A 15831-nucleotide genomic window follows, 5' to 3' on the forward strand; every position below is an offset into this window, starting at 1 on the left:
CTTTGGGAGGAGAAAAATGATTAGTTTTTAAAATTAAGATAGAGCATGAGATAAAATTTTATATTTTTAAAACTAATAGATTTGATTAATTTTAACTGTTGATAGATGAATATTTAGATTTTCGAAAGTTAATGGAAGTTTGATAATAAATTAAACTTGGCCAAAAGACTTATTGCCACCTAAGGTATAGTGAAATCTCAAATTTATACTCATTAACTTTCAAAAACTATCATTTTACCAAAAATATTAAAAAATATATAATTTTATTTCATTTTCCCTCTAGGTTTTGGAACTTTTTCAGTTTTGAAAAATAACATTTCCTCTACCCTCAAATCCCTAAGTTTCGTTCTTCTTCTCTGACGACCATCCAACTATGACAACTCATCTCTAGCAGCCATCTCTTCGTCTCCGTTGATGAAGAGATGAAGAAACCTCGTCTCTTCGTCACGAAGATAAAGACAAAGAGACGACTGTTGGAGATGAGTCGTTTTAGCCGGATTATTGTCAGAGAGGAAGAACGAAACTTAGAGATTTAAGAGAAAAAATATCACTTTTCAAAATTGGAAAAGCTGAGGTTAAGGTGAAATATTAATTTTCGAAACTTAATGAGAGGAAATATGATAAAAATATAATTTTTTTATTATTTTTAGTAAAATAATAATTTTATTCTTACTTATAATAAAAAGGTTTTAACAAAAATTAGTTGATAAATAGATATTTGGGTTTTTAAAAAATGGATAGCTATGAATTTGACATTTTACACTTTTGACCGTTAAACTTTTATTGGGAATAAATCTTTTCGCCTAAACGAAGTTAATAAAACTAATATGCTCGTGACTTGTGGATAACACACAAAACGTCGCCTACACGCTCCTCTCTTCTCGCGTGGACATATCACCCTGTCAATTCCAGAGTTTTTGCTCTCAAACAGCTCTCTAACTTTAGGATTCAATTCAATCAAATCACTTCGTTCGGGAAATCGCAGAAAAAAACACAAAAACATGGTATAAAGATGAAGCAATCAAATTGCCATCGAATTTCAGGAATGGGTTTGAAGTCATCGGAACGGGAAATGCATCTGTACGACACCGTTTGCCGGTTCAGATTTGGAACGGCATTCGATTCTTATTACGTGGCTTGTGAGGCTTTCTCTGAACAACAGCGTCTCCGCCTTTCGGCTTCGATTCCAATCGGAGTCAAAATTAAAAACCTCTTATAGTTTGTTTTCTTTTTTTTTTTTTTCGCTTTTGATTTTCGTTTTGTGTGGATTTCTGTGTTTGTGTGTGTGAGTTTTTTTTTTTTTTGGAAAATGAATTTCGATTCGGGTCGGGGGAAATCGGTGACGGAAGATGGTGAATTCACGGAGAAGGATCCATCAGGTCGATACGGTCGGGTACGGTTCTCGTCTCTTCCAAACATTGTCATTATTATTAACGTTATTATTAAGAATTGTGCGTGTTAAGTTTCTGTTGTATTCAATTACTACTTTTTGATAGGTTTCGACTTGATCGAGCGAAAATTAGGGCTAAATTGTTGCCTTTTTTCTTCCCTGCTGTATAAGGAGATATGAAATATAGGTTTATATTGTTGTTTTTGTGGCTGAATTACTATTCGGTTAATGAAATTGAAGATTGTGTTGTCTTTTTTTTTTTTTTTTTTCAATTGAAGAATTAGGGATTATATAAAAATAAGGTAATGGAATGATTGGGTCCAGAGATTTTAGCATATATTTTGTTGAATTTTGAGGTTTATTTATTTTGTTGCTCTTGAATTGGTTGCTTCTATTAGGTTGAGTGATATGATACTTGTTTCTATTTCTTCAGTACGATGAAATCCTGGGGACAGGAGCATTCAAGACTGTGTATGCTTCTGTAACTTTTGTCAATTTAGTTTCATATTTTAGTACTTAGTAACATGAATTGGACGTGGCTGTCAAGAAATGTCCGTTTGTTAACTTCAAAACTCTGTGTAGATACAAGGCATTTGATGAGGTTGATGGAATAGAAGTTGCTTGGAATCAAGTGAATATTGAAGATGTATTGCAATCACCTGATAAGCTTGAAAGATTATATTCAGAGGTTCATCTTCTCAAGTCTTTGAAGCATGAAAATATCATTAAGTTCTATAACTCTTGGGTGGATGATAAGAACAGCACTATTAACATGATAACGGAGTTATTCACTTCTGGGAGTTTAAGACAGTGAGTTTCTTCAGATTTTTTCATGCTTTGTTTTTTCCTTGTGGATTCTATACTTATATTGGTCATAAATATTTGTGGATTTAGATATCGTAAGAAGCATAAGAATGTTGACATGAAAGCCATCAAAAGCTGGGCTAGGCAGATTCTTCGAGGTTTACACTATTTGCATAGTCATAATCCTCGCATCATTCATCGAGATTTGAAATGTGACAATATTTTTGTCAATGGAAATAATGGAGAAGTGAAAATTGGAGATCTTGGGTTGGCAATTGTCATGCAGCAGCCCACAGCTCGAAGTGTTATTGGTAATAATAACTTTAATTTCTTGACCACTTTATGGATCTTTGACCATCTTAGTAATTACTTATATTCTGAACAGGTACTCCAGAATTCATGGCACCAGAGCTGTATGAAGAAGAATACAATGAACTTGTTGACATATACTCTTTTGGCATGTGCATGTTGGAGATGGTTACTTGTGAATACCCATATAGTGAGTGCAAAAATCCTGCACAAATATATAAGAAGGTTACCTCTGTAAGTTGACGATTGCCTGCAGTACATTGTTCTTGTGCCCATTGCCACTTTTGAATTGGCATGTTGACCTCTATCACTGCCTTTTTCTTCACAGGGTATAAAGCCTGTGTCTCTTGGTAAAGTGAATAACCCCCAGGTTAGGCAATTCATAGAAAAGTGTCTTGTTCCCTCATCCTTGCGACTGCCTGCTGAGGAACTCTTGAAGGATCCCTTCCTCGCAAGTGAAAATCCAAAGGAGCATGTTTGTAATCCTCTGCAGCTACCAACTATTGTTCCCAAGGAAATCAACTTGCCCCAATCGGAACTTCATCCTATGGACATAGACCTAAACCATCAGAAGCTTTCAGACAGCTCTTGCGCAAAAAGCAATGATGAAAATCTGTTTTTAACTCTAGAACTTCAGCAGCTCACTGAGAACAGTGAATTCAGATTGAGAGGAGAGAAAAATGATGATAATACAATCTCGTTGACCCTGCAAATTGTTGATAGAAGTGGTAAGTTAATTTTCTGAGCAATTACCTATCCTTTTTTTTACCTCTGTTGTCATCTTATAATGTTGTCTTTGTATCAGGTCACTTGAGTAATATCCATTTTAATTTCTACCTTGATTCTGATACTGCAATTTCGATCGCTGAGGAGATGGTTGAACAATTAGATTTGTCACATGAAGATGTGGTTTCTATAGCTGAGTTGATTGATAACTTGATAGTCAAGCTCGTGCCTAGTTGGAATCTTTCATCTTGTTGTACTTCCAGTTTGCAGAACAGTTCATGCAATGGTTCTACTGTTGTGCAAAACAATTTAATGTCTTTGAAATGCTTAAGGGATTCAGAAGAGTCAAATAAGGCTTTTGCAGAGGCAGTCAACGAGCAAGGTGTCCACTCAAAGTTGGATATTATGAAATATCAAGACACACAAGAATCTTTCACTTCAGGTGTTTCTACTGAATTTGATGTTACGATCAACTTGGCAGCCTATGGTAAAACTGACGGTATAAATGTTGGGGAATCTATTTTGATGAATCGATCCATGCTGAACTCTGATACCTCCTTCATTGATTCATGCTCTGATATATCAAAAGTCTTGAGCTTGTCAAGCATCTCTTCTCTATCGCTCTCAGAGAAAGATCATCTGTGTTCTGAGCTAAAGATGGAGCTTGATGCCATTGCTGCTCAGTATGACCAGTCTTTCCAGGAACTGCAGAGGTTGAGGGATGAAGCAATTGAAGATGCCAGAAAGAGGTGGAAATCGAGGAATATATCTGTTATTTGATGTACTAAAATTTCACTTGATGCGATTTTTCTTTTTAATATTCTCTTTCAGTCGTTGCTGCTATTTCCCTGTGAGTTGTGACTGTTGAATTGGAAACAAGGCCATTCTTCAACAAATATTTTTCATTTTTAATGATTTTATTTTATTAACCTTTATTTTCCCTTTATTACCCTTTATTTTCCCTACTATTTGCAGTGCACCCTTACTTGAAACTCATTTCTTTAGCACGAGGCTACTTGAGTTCGGCTTATTTCAAGGGAACTAGGCTCGAATTCAACGAGTTTTAAAAGAGTTACGGTTGAGCTAAGATGAATTGTCTTAAGAATGCAAATTTTTATATTGTTAAGACACACTCTAAGCTTTCAGCCCAATTCAAAAAATTTCATAGGAAATGTAACAATTCACCTTATTAAATGCACTAAAATGAATAATGTTAAATGTATATATTTTTGATATATAAATAGTATATTATATTTTATTTTTAATTCAAAATCATTTAATTACATGATGATATTTTATCTGTGTACCTAACTTGTGTATAAAAAATGTATACGTATAATTTTATTATATGTTAAATTAAAAATAAAGTAATACCCAATTATATCATAACAAATTATATGTATATCAAAAAATGGGTACATAGAACATTACTCTATTAATTAAGTTTACTTTTCTTCATACCTCAACAAAATTCAACCTAGTTATATATTTTTTTCGTTAGAAAGCATAACCTTTAAAACTGTTTTTTCCGTTAAACTTGTGTTTAAGCTCCATAAAATCTTATGAATAGTGTTATGTGCATAATTTTTATACACAAATAACAATGTTTCATCATGTGTTTGAATAGTTACAAATTAAAAATAAAATAATATCCAATTACATAATTACATGATGATATATTATTGTTTGCATATATAGTTTTATGAAAATCTTAAAATCATAGTTCAAACGCGAGTTCAAGCTATAACTGCTCATTTCGAGTTCATTGGACCAAGTAATTAATCGAATTCGAGTCAATTCAACTCAAATTCAAATTGTAATTCTACAGCTTCTAAATAGTTTATGGTATCTCCAATATGAGCTTCATAGACTCATGGTAATGTGTTTTTTTTTTTACTTTTTTCTGGTAGTTTAGTTTTATTTCCAACCCAATACCTCTCGGCAGTCACCGCAGTACACATCAGCCACCGTGTGGAGACCCGTCAGCAGTCGCCGGTCCTCCTTAGCTCCAACCACAATAATCATAGCATGGGAGAACAGAAACCCCCGACCATTTCTTCCCTATTTAAAAAATAACAAAATCAATTCAGGTTACGGCTGTATTGAGTCTCACATCTTGCATTTGTGATCATGAAAAGTAGAAGCTATGTACCTGAAAAGACTTGGAAATGACATGATCATGAAGAGCAACAGGGTTTCAGCAATTACAGCTGCTGTACAATCTTGGCCAAACAATCTCTCCCATGGGAGATTATTTATGAACACAAGCTTAATAAGTAGAATCAGAAGCTTACATTTGTTTAAAATTAAGATGCAGATCAAGTTACCATCCCAAACAAGATATTTCTGAGAATGAAAGCGATTGAGAAAGACACTGATAAATACATGACAAATTATCCTAAATGAAAACAAGATTAGGAGTAAGAAGGCTTATGACCCAGCAGGGCTGGATTTAAGCTAAATTGAGTTTGAGTTTGTATAGCACTAAGCTGCTTGACTCGTTACGAATACAATACTATTTTAATACATATTAGGAAAAATGACATCATTTTGTATCAAATTTTTTAAGTTTGTGAACTTACAAGTTGAACATTTCTAAAGCTCAAGTTCAAGTTTGAATTAAAACATATTGAACTTTTATGCTTGAACTCGACCTCAAGCTTACTTGAGTTGAACTCGTTTAAGTCAAGTTTGAGTTTAAACTTAAATAAACTCAATTCAAATTCAGTTGTAGAATCCAATAATTCAAACTAGATAAATTCAATTTGAATTCAACCCTACAACCCAATAATTCAAACTAGAATTTGCTGTGAATTCAATCACACAAGCACAAACCCACCTTAAAATAAAAAGTGACTTTTACTGCACTATGATTTTTTTGGCTGAATATGGATAATTATTTAATAAATTGGCCATGACAAGTTGTGTAAGAGAGTTATGCCAGGGCTTGCTTTATCAATAGAACTGTTGAAATGTTCAGGTGTTTTATGAATAAGTTTGTATAATTTATTTGTATATGTATTACTTATCAAACCACAAGCTCTAGTGCGATGGCAAGGTGGATTTGAACCGAGGTAGCTCAATTTCGAAAATTGGCTCGGTTTGACTCAAATTTGAATTAAGTTTGAGTTAGGAGGTTTACCCTGTTTTAGAATTGAGCCAAACTTGAGCAAGAGATAATTGGGCTCGGTTTGGCTCGTGAGCCAGTAGATGACTTAATTTGGTTTAAACTTGACTTTTGTGATTTGATTCGAATTATGATAAGTTATTGTTAAACAACATCGTTTTATAAATGAGTTACGAATTTGAATAATGGATTTGAGTCATGAATTTAAACTATAAATTCGAGTTAAACTTGAACTGAATCATTTTAATTCCCAACTCAAAGCACCTTAACGTTAATTCAACGAATTCAAACAAAGCTATTTTTTATTTGAGTTGAACCTGAGCCAATAAGTGTTTGGATTCAACTCAGTTTGTATCCACCCTTAAGCATCAACAAGATAAGAGGGTTCGAGTCTTGCCCCAGTGACAGAGTCTTCTACGATGCATCAGTTATCTGGGGACTGATCGGCCTGCGAAGAATTTTCGGAGATCTTGGAACTTATGAGGCCATCAATTGGTTCTTTTTAGCAGGAGCAATTGCAGTTAACTACACAACTTGCCAGTGCTGATTGGTGCCACAGGAATGATGCCACCAGCAACTGCAGTTAACTACACAACTTGGATTATTATGGGGTTCCTCTCAGGCTTTGTTTTGTATAGATATAGACCAGATTTGTGGCAGCGTTACAATTATGTTCTTTCTGGGGCACTGGATGCTGGACTTGCCTTCATGGGAGTGCTGATATTTTTTCGCTTGGGCTTGAAAAATGTTAAGTGTTGATTGGTGGGGAAATGATCTTGACGGCTGCCCATGTGCTACCTGCCCCACTGCCAAAGAAGTTGTGGTTGAAGGCTGCCCAGTTTTCAGCTAGACATTGCATACTGCAACTAAGAACCCTTCAGTGTCATTTTCTTATCTTCATTCAATTGCAAATTATTCTGTTCCTTGGAAGAGATCATTGCTTCAAATTCCTTGTATAAAATTAAGCAGCCAAATCAAAATTCAATTATTTGCTTTTACTTTTGACCTTTCAGCAAGCAAAGTGTGCATGTTCATGGAGGATTATCCATATAAACTGTGTTGGCCAAAATTTGACCATATCCAGTAAATCAATCTTTAACGTTGAAGACTTAGAATGTATTTCAAAGTTGTGTTAGCCATTTTCATTGTCATACTCCTCCATGTGGTATCCAATCCATGTGTTTGAAGTGTTTTTGAATTGGCCAAAGGACTATTTTCCATTCAAGTTTTAATATAAACACAAATATATATCTACGAATTTTAAAAATTTAAACACCCATCTACCATGTCATTTCTATTAAAATTTGTTGTTAATTATAAGGGTAAAATTGTCATCTAATCAATATTATTAAAAAACTAAAATTTTATCTCATTCTCTCTCCATAGTTTAAAAAACTAATAATTCTTTCCCTAACCCAAAAGTTTGAAAAGTTACATTCCCCCCCCCCCCGGGTTTCATTCCTTCTTTTCTTTCTCTGGCAACATTCTCTAGCCAACCTCTTATTTATCAACACTCCCTCCTACATCTCAGATGAAGATGCGACCATCATTCTTTGGCCACAAACGTGACAAATCATCCAAATCCATTTGCTCCATGAACATGTTCCTTCTCGCCATTTTCGTCACATTCATGCCTGGAGAACAATCTAGATTTGGACTGATCGATATTAGAAGGTTTGTTGGTTGGAGAAAGACGACAAGTCCTCTTCATCTCTTCGTCAAACAAAGATGATTTGTCTTCGTCTAACGAAATTGATCCGATGGGAGGGTTGACAGAGGGGAAGGAGATGGTGGGAATGGCATCCGACTGTCGGAGAAGGAAGAAAAAACCCAAAAGAAAAATGTAGCTTTCAAAGTTTAATTAAATAGGAAAATTGTTAGTTTTCTATACTAAAGAAGAAAAATGAAATAAATTTTGAGGGTTTAGTGATAAAATAATAATTTTACTATTGTCTCTAACAGAAGATAACTTATAAGAGGGTGTTTGAATTTTTAAAATCTCATGGATGTATATTTATTTTTGTATTAAAACTTAGATGAAAAATAATCCATTGGCCTTTTGAATTTGTAAAATGGGAAAGGTTAGCTGTGGCTATTTTGATGTTCCATTGTACAAATTATGATTAAATACTGGCTTCAGTGCATTTTTTGAAGGTTTTGAGGTTTTTTTTTTTAAGCAAAAATTAGTGTTTTAGGTTTATATGTTGAATTTGATGGATTTTATTGACGTTTTGAAGATTGACTTTGTGACTGTGGCGGAGATTTAAGAATATATGGGTGTTTTTTATTATTTAGGATGCAAATACATGAGTAGGTGTAATTTTTATGTAATTTGGAGAAAACCGTAAATTGTCAATAAGCAATTACAAAGGTACCCATTTTTTTTTGTATATAATTTACGTATATAAATAATGTAGTATAATATCATTAAATAATATTTTATTTTTAATTCAAAATCATCTACTCATATGATAACACATAATTTATGTACTTAAATTATGTACAAAAAATATGTACGTATAATTTTATTGAGTGTCAATTGATTTAGATAGTTAACATATATTCCCTGAATGACATAATCTCTATGTGAACTCACAAAAAGTGTATGCTAAGCTGTGTATATTCTCGAGTTTGAACTTGAGGAGAAGTATTTTTTATCATTGTTTTGAAAATTGGACTGGATCAACTGGTTCAACCAGTTGAATCAGAAACTTACTTCAAGTTTGGTTTGGTTAACATTAAAAAGTGATTTACTTATTAATTTGATTAAATTCAACCAAAAGTGACAGAACCTGGGTTAACCAAAATTTAAGATATTTTAAAAAAATTTAATTATTTTTTATTATTTTAGATTATATTGAATGATTTTCTAAATATCTCTAAGGAAGACATAAATTTAAAAAAAAAAGTACCTTATATCTATTGAAATGTCTTTTATAGACAACGACTTGTAGAATTATATTTTTTTCTGTATTATAAGATGAAGACATTTTTTTTATCTAATTGTTTTATTAAAATCAGGTGAATAATTGTTATTTCTTATAAAAAATATATTCCAATCAACATAAGTTTGGATATCTTGATTGATTTTATTTTTTATAAATTTTTAAACAAAATATGTTATTTAATATAATATTATTTTAAAAAATTATTACAATTTAATAATAAGTTAATCAGAGTAATTTTTACTCAAATCATAAATCATAAACTAATAAAACAATCAATTTATTCATTAATCCGATTTTAAAAATATTGTTTTTATGCCAACTCAAGTCCAAACCCTATAAAAATTCTCGAATTCATTTTCATTAACAAAAATAAATTTAACTTACAAAAAGCCTTATTTTTTTGATACATAATTTATTTTTATTTTTTCTCTCTATCATCACTAGATCTCGCAATTTTTGCTCCATTTTTACTCTATATATCCATGTTCATTTATTTTTCATATTGATATGTTTTCTCCGTGTAAGATATGTAATATTATTTTTCTTTTAATTTAAACTTATATTAAAGACGATACGTTATTATGTTAGTTATTGCAGGTTGACTATTATAAAAGATAATTTATCTATAATGTGTTATAATTAATATTTTATTTTTAATTTAAAATTATTAAATTATAAAATAATACTATTTAATTTTGTAATTAGAATGGGATGTAACTAGTTTTATTGGCAAATTTAGTTTGATTGGTACTAGTAACATATTTTGCAATGTTATTAACACTGGATTGGACCGATCGGTTTAACTGTGAATTATTCTATAATTTGACCCGATTTTTTGTATAAAAATTAATTTTGTCTTATATATGCATTTATAAAGCAACCAAAAAAATATGTTATTGATGGTAAAAAAATATTAATTATAGAGAGAAGAGTTAATTGAATTGATTTTAGTGGCTAAAATAAGTTAATTATCTATGCAAGTGTTTCTAATAAGAGGAAGTTATCTAGGTGACATCAAATATTCTTCGTTTAAATGGAAATGATTTATGTTTAAAAGCGCATAACAATATTCTGGAAACATAGAACAATTTGAAAACTAATTCAATTAACAAGATAATCAGTTCGATTATCGATTCGGTTTTTAAAGTCATTGATATTGATATTTTGTACATCCTTAAAAATGATTTACTTGAATAAAATATTGCTTTGGTTTTTTAATTTAAAATAGGTCAAAGGACTTATTCCCACCTAAAATATATTGTTCTTTCAAATTTTTACTCTTTAATTTTAAAAATCTTAAATATCTATCCATGAGGGTTAAGTTCATCAGTTTCAATAGTAAAATTATTTTTTTATATATAATATTAAAAATAAACTAAAATTTAATCTCATAAACTCTAAAAACTAAAGGTTTTCCCTTAAGTCAAATTTTAAAAATGACATTTCCCCCTATAGGGTTTAGTTTTCAATCTCTATTGCCATCGTTAGCAACGAAGAGTCTCTTTATACATCACCATGTTCAAGCAGTCATTCTCCCATCTTCTGGAACTTCGGTTGATGAAGATCTTCTTTAGGAAAACAAGATCTTCATCTTTGTCTTTGTTTGGGAAGATAAAAAGCTTTGTTTAAGAAGACGAAAAGTTTTCTAGACGAGATCTTTATTAGTCAGAGTTTCAAAGGAGGGGAGAAAAATTATCAGAGTATAGTGATACGTCAGAGACTTTTCATCGTAGATGATGTCATCAAAAATTGAAAACTAAACCCTAAAAGGGAAATATGATTTTTTAAAATTTGACCTAGGGAGAAGACTTTTAATTTTTAGAGTTTGGAGAGGAAAATGAGATTAAATTTTAAAGAGTTAAGAGTTTTGTTAACTTTAACCACCCATAAATGAGTATTTAGAATTTTTTAAGTTAAACGGTGCAAATTGGAAAAATGACATACTTTGGGTGGTACTAAGTTCTTTGGCCTTTAAGACATTCAGCTTAAACCCTTCAGGAGGCTGCGAGACCAGAGGCAACTCGACACTGAAAGCCGGGCATGGAGGCTGAAACTGGGAGCGCGAAGGACGACAACAGTGTAACCAGCATCAAAACGCTGCGTTCTCAACTCGAGTCTCGAATCGAGTCTCAACACAACACCCACCTAGAGCTTCTCTCTTCTCTCCGAAACATAGTCCCAAATATCGTCTCCTCTCTCGATCTCTCTCTCAATCTCATTTCTAACTTCGATCACCGTGACTTTAACCCCACTCCTCCCCTCCCTGAAATCCCCAAATTGATTCCGAAGCCCACCAACGCTGCTTGTCTCAATCACAACAATGCCAAACTCAACGCCTCCGACAATCTACAAGGTTCTCCGGACCTGGGTCAAGAAACACGTGGCGGAAAGTTTGGTATTGACGAGAGTGGGAATCCGTTGGCGGTGGTTAGGGCGATGGTTGCGGAGGGTTTGTTACGCCGCGTGCCCTTCAAACCTATTGATTCGTCGATGCTGTTGAGGAAACTGGAGAGTGACGCCAACGCGACGTTGGCTGAGAAGAAAGCGTTGAGAGACCTGGGCGGTGAAGCGGGTGCGATTTTAGCGGTGGAGACGGCGTTAAGGAGTATCGCTGAAGAGAATGGCGGGGTGGAGCTGGAGGAGCTTTCAATTAGTGGAAAATCTAGGGTTATGGTTTTGAGTATCGATCGAATTGGTTTGTTGAAAGAATTGCCGGAGAGCGTGCAACAAAATCAAGACTTCTTTAATGGAAACAATAATACTACCGTGAATCAACATCAAATTCAAAATCAAGGGGGCGATTTGTATGGGATTCAGAGACCGGAGATGTGGGACCCGCATATGGCGGGAATGGCGTCAATTTATGGCGGAGGGATGATGGGGCCGAGGGGAAGAGGAGTTATGGGTATGCAGAGAGGCGGTAGAGGACAAAAGTCGAGAACAGAAGAAGATGATTGGAATGATATTCAAGAAATGTTGAATAAGAAGACATATAAGGAGTCACAAAGATCGAAAACAGGTGAAGAATTATTGGACCTCATTCAACGACCAACTGCTAAAGAAACTGCTGTGGCTGCAAAGGTACTTGGCGGTTTCTGTAATTCATTGTTGTATGCAATTGGGATTTCTGTGGTTAATGTTTTCTTATTATGGTCTTACAGTTCAAGAGCAAAGGTGGTTCTCAAGTGAAGGAGTATTGTTCATCTCTAACCAAAGAGGATTGCCGACTCAAAACTGGTTCATTTGCTGCTTGTGAGAAGGTTGGTAACTAGTGTAACATTGTTTTTGTTGTTTTTCCTGTATTTGTTAATGCAAAACATTGTGTTAGAAATTTTGTTGAGTGATAATACCCTATAAGTGCCTAAAAACTAGTTAGTAATCTTTAATGAAGGAAAAGAAATGGAGAATGTTATAGTTAGTACATGCAGTGGCTGGTCTTGTGGTAGATGAAGATATTTTGGAGAAAGAATTCAGATGGTAATGTTTCTAGAATAATTGTTCATAAGTATCCTGGATAATGTGGAATAAAAAAGAACATTCATGTAGTTGATAATAGCTGGTTTGAGATTTACATTTAGTTCAACTGAGTTGAATTGAGTTATAAATAAGAACCTAAATCGCAACTGAGTGGCCATTTGGGCTTGTTTTTATCTGAAGTCACTTGCTATTTCTGAACATGTCTCCTTATTTTTTTATATTGGTTGCAGTCTCTACATTTTATCATAAATATCTGTGTTATGTTTTTATGTGATCACGTTCTGTTGTTCATAATGAATGCTTAATTCTGTGCAGGTTCATTTTCGGCGAATAATTGCTCAACATACTGACATTAATTTAGGTGACTGTTCTTTCCTTGACACATGCCGTCACATGAAGGTAACAATATCTGGTTCAATTCAACCACTTTTACTGGGTTTCTGTGTTTATGTTTAACCTGAGAGTAATAAACTAGTCTCTCCTTCTATATAGACATGCAAGTATGTACACTATGAGCTTGATCCCGAGAGAGATTTACCACCCACTGTGATGGGTGCTGGTGCTCTTGCTCCCCCCAAACCATTAAAGCCTCAGCGTCCTGAATATTGTTCCGAAGTAGAACTTGGCGAACCACAATGGATTAACTGTGACATACGTACTTTTAGAATGGACATTTTAGGACAATTTGGAGTTATAATGGCAGATCCTCCGTGGGATATTCATATGGAACTGCCTTATGGGACAATGGCTGATGATGAGATGCGCAACCTTAATGTTCCTGCATTGCAGACTGATGGTCTGATTTTCCTTTGGGTTACTGGACGTGCAATGGAGCTTGGACGGGAATGGTATGTATATAACTACATCTTTTAGTACCTTGGTATATAGTTAATCTGCTCTACACCAGAAGCTATAAACACGCTTATTTGAGTGATTTTCACCTTGCAGTTTAGATCTTTGGGGATACAAGCGTGTCGAGGAAATAATATGGGTGAAGACTAATCAACTTCAGCGAATAATTAGGACTGGGCGAACAGGCCATTGGCTCAATCATAGTAAAGAGCACTGCCTTGTTGGAATAAAAGGGAATCCAGAAGTAAATAGGAATATTGATACAGATGTTATTGTTGCTGAAGTTCGAGAAACAAGTCGCAAGCCAGATGAGGTTTGTTGAACATCTATAATCTTTTATGGCCAACCCATTTCACTTCACCCTTACTAGTTCGTCTATTTAGATAGACTTTTCATTCTAATGCTGGCTTGACCACTGCTAGTGGCTAAATACTTTTCTTTTTGTGACTTGAATGTCAGAAGTATTGTTTCACTGCAATCTTTCTTATCATTTCTTATGCAAATTGATTTAAAATAATTTATTTCCTTCTTATCTTGTATATTATTGAGGTCATACAAATGTGTTATGACAGATGTACCCTTTGCTGGAGAGGATAAGTCCAAGGACAAGAAAGCTGGAATTGTTTGCTCGAATGCACAATACTCATGCAGGGTATGCTTACTTAGTTTTTTCTTATTTTTAGATGATTTAACATTACTTTTCTGCATCGCTGAAGCTGATCATGTCCTAAATAATTTTGACAAGATGAGGGTGCCAACAAAACATTTTTAAAGGGTTTAGGACTGAGGACAATCTTCATTTCAAATAATAGTATTCAAGACCCCCGAAGCTAAAACAATCTGGTGTTTTAGTTATCTGAATTTGAGTTTTTTCATTAGGACAATCAGAGTTACCTCTTTTGAAACCAACAAAAAGATTTAAAAAAAACAATTGTGTTGCAATTCCTTTCTGCACTCACATATGGCTCATGTGTATGAAAATTCAGGCATTGAAAATGCTAGTGAGATTTCAGCTTCTTATTCTAAAGCTGGTCTCTTCTTTATCATCAGGTGGATGTCACTTGGCAATCAGTTAGATGGAGTAAGATTGGTTGATGAAGGCCTGCGAGCAAGATTCAAAGCTGCTTACCCAGAAGTGGTGGTGCAGCCAGCCTCTCCTCCTAGGGCTTCTACAATGGAAATAGACTCCAATAATGCTACTCAAACTAGGAGCCCTTTTGCAGTTAATGAATCAAGGTCCTCTGCCATGCAGTTTGCAGACCCTGAAGCTCCTGAGGTTCCCTATGCTTCTGAAGAGCGGCCAATGGCTGTGGATGCTGATATGGTAAACTAAATTAAATGCCGGGATTACCAGTAACTTATTCTTCACCAGGTCATAGTGGTTGAGACCAATTTTTTAGTTCCTGTGTTTTTTTTTCTTTTTTCCTTTTTAGAATTTTGCCTGGTAGAGAAAATGTGTTATACACGAGGTTCCCCCATTAGTCAAGGCTACTTTTGTAAACCCATATGGCAGAGCATGTAAAGTTAAAATTGCTTTTAGCAATTAGTCATTTTTTTATCGTTCCATTTTTATTCATTCTGGGCAGTCTCAAGACCAGTTACCAGCAGTAAACCCATTAGAAGCAACTTTTGCACTAAACTGGAAAATTTCTCCGGAATATGAGACGAACCGACAAATCCATTTGCTGTTATATTGTTAATTGAGACGGCAACGGGGTGGGTATAGGGTTGAATACCTTAACACCCATCTTTATCTTCAGACTTTTCCTTGTCCCATCCTTGATGTAGGAATGACAAGAAATTTTCGTGACCGAAAAAATTTCTTTTCCCTTTTTTTTTTTCTCTTCCCAATTTTCCACACTTAACAGAAAATTAATAAAATATTATTTAGGTGTTATGAAATATTTATAATAATTTAAAAATTTTAAAGATAATTCAATATATAAAAGGTTAAGGAATATGAAGATGGTGAGATGAAACAGAAAGAGGATGGGTTAGAAGTATATTTATCTTCGGTTTCATTCTGTCCCTAAAGTAAAGATTTTAGTTAATTCTGTTCTCATTTTTGTGGAGGAATTCTCTCTCCGTTCCGAAAGGGATGGCCCAAAGATGCGTTGTCACGGGCGGAATTGCCATCTACATTTGCGAAACATCTACGTTGGCTACTGTACCCAGAGAGAAATCAGATTAGAAGCTGT

The 15831-nt window shown here is 34.0% G+C and overlaps 2 protein-coding genes and 1 long non-coding RNA gene across 4 annotated transcripts; 2 read left to right on the forward strand and 1 right to left on the reverse strand.

The window, feature by feature from the left end:
• The first annotated feature begins 870 nt into the window (after positions 1–870).
• Positions 871–4164, forward strand: LOC123204103 (serine/threonine-protein kinase WNK8-like). 2 transcript variants are annotated; one of them, XM_044620659.1, is made up of 7 exons: positions 871–1393; positions 1824–1861; positions 1973–2200; positions 2285–2505; positions 2580–2737; positions 2832–3231; positions 3309–4164. In XM_044620659.1, the coding sequence occupies exons 1-7, from the start codon at positions 1310–1312 to the stop codon at positions 4007–4009; spliced, it is 1830 nt and encodes a 609-aa protein (XP_044476594.1). In that variant the 5' UTR covers positions 871–1309; the 3' UTR covers positions 4010–4164. The 2 variants fall into 2 exon arrangements, with proteins under 2 accessions (XP_044476594.1, XP_044476595.1); XM_044620660.1 differs by lacking the exon at positions 1824–1861.
• Positions 4165–4964: 800 nt separating this feature from the next.
• Positions 4965–5618, reverse strand: LOC123204880. The gene is made up of 2 exons (XR_006499635.1): positions 5382–5618; positions 4965–5290 (listed from the first exon to the last, which is right to left on the reverse strand). It is a non-coding gene; the product is annotated as an uncharacterized LOC123204880 (long non-coding RNA).
• Positions 5619–11291: 5673 nt separating this feature from the next.
• LOC123204628 (N6-adenosine-methyltransferase MT-A70-like) lies at positions 11292–15209 on the forward strand. The gene is made up of 7 exons (XM_044621396.1): positions 11292–12385; positions 12466–12564; positions 13097–13180; positions 13274–13629; positions 13730–13946; positions 14206–14285; positions 14684–15209. Exons 1-7 carry the CDS (start codon positions 11345–11347, stop codon positions 14964–14966), a joined length of 2160 nt encoding a protein of 719 aa, XP_044477331.1. The 5' UTR covers positions 11292–11344; the 3' UTR covers positions 14967–15209.
• Positions 15210–15831: the final 622 nt, after the last annotated feature.

Source organism: Mangifera indica, chromosome 20 (genome assembly GCF_011075055.1).
Source record: "Mangifera indica cultivar Alphonso chromosome 20, CATAS_Mindica_2.1, whole genome shotgun sequence".
NCBI lineage: Eukaryota > Viridiplantae > Streptophyta > Magnoliopsida > Sapindales > Anacardiaceae > Mangifera > Mangifera indica.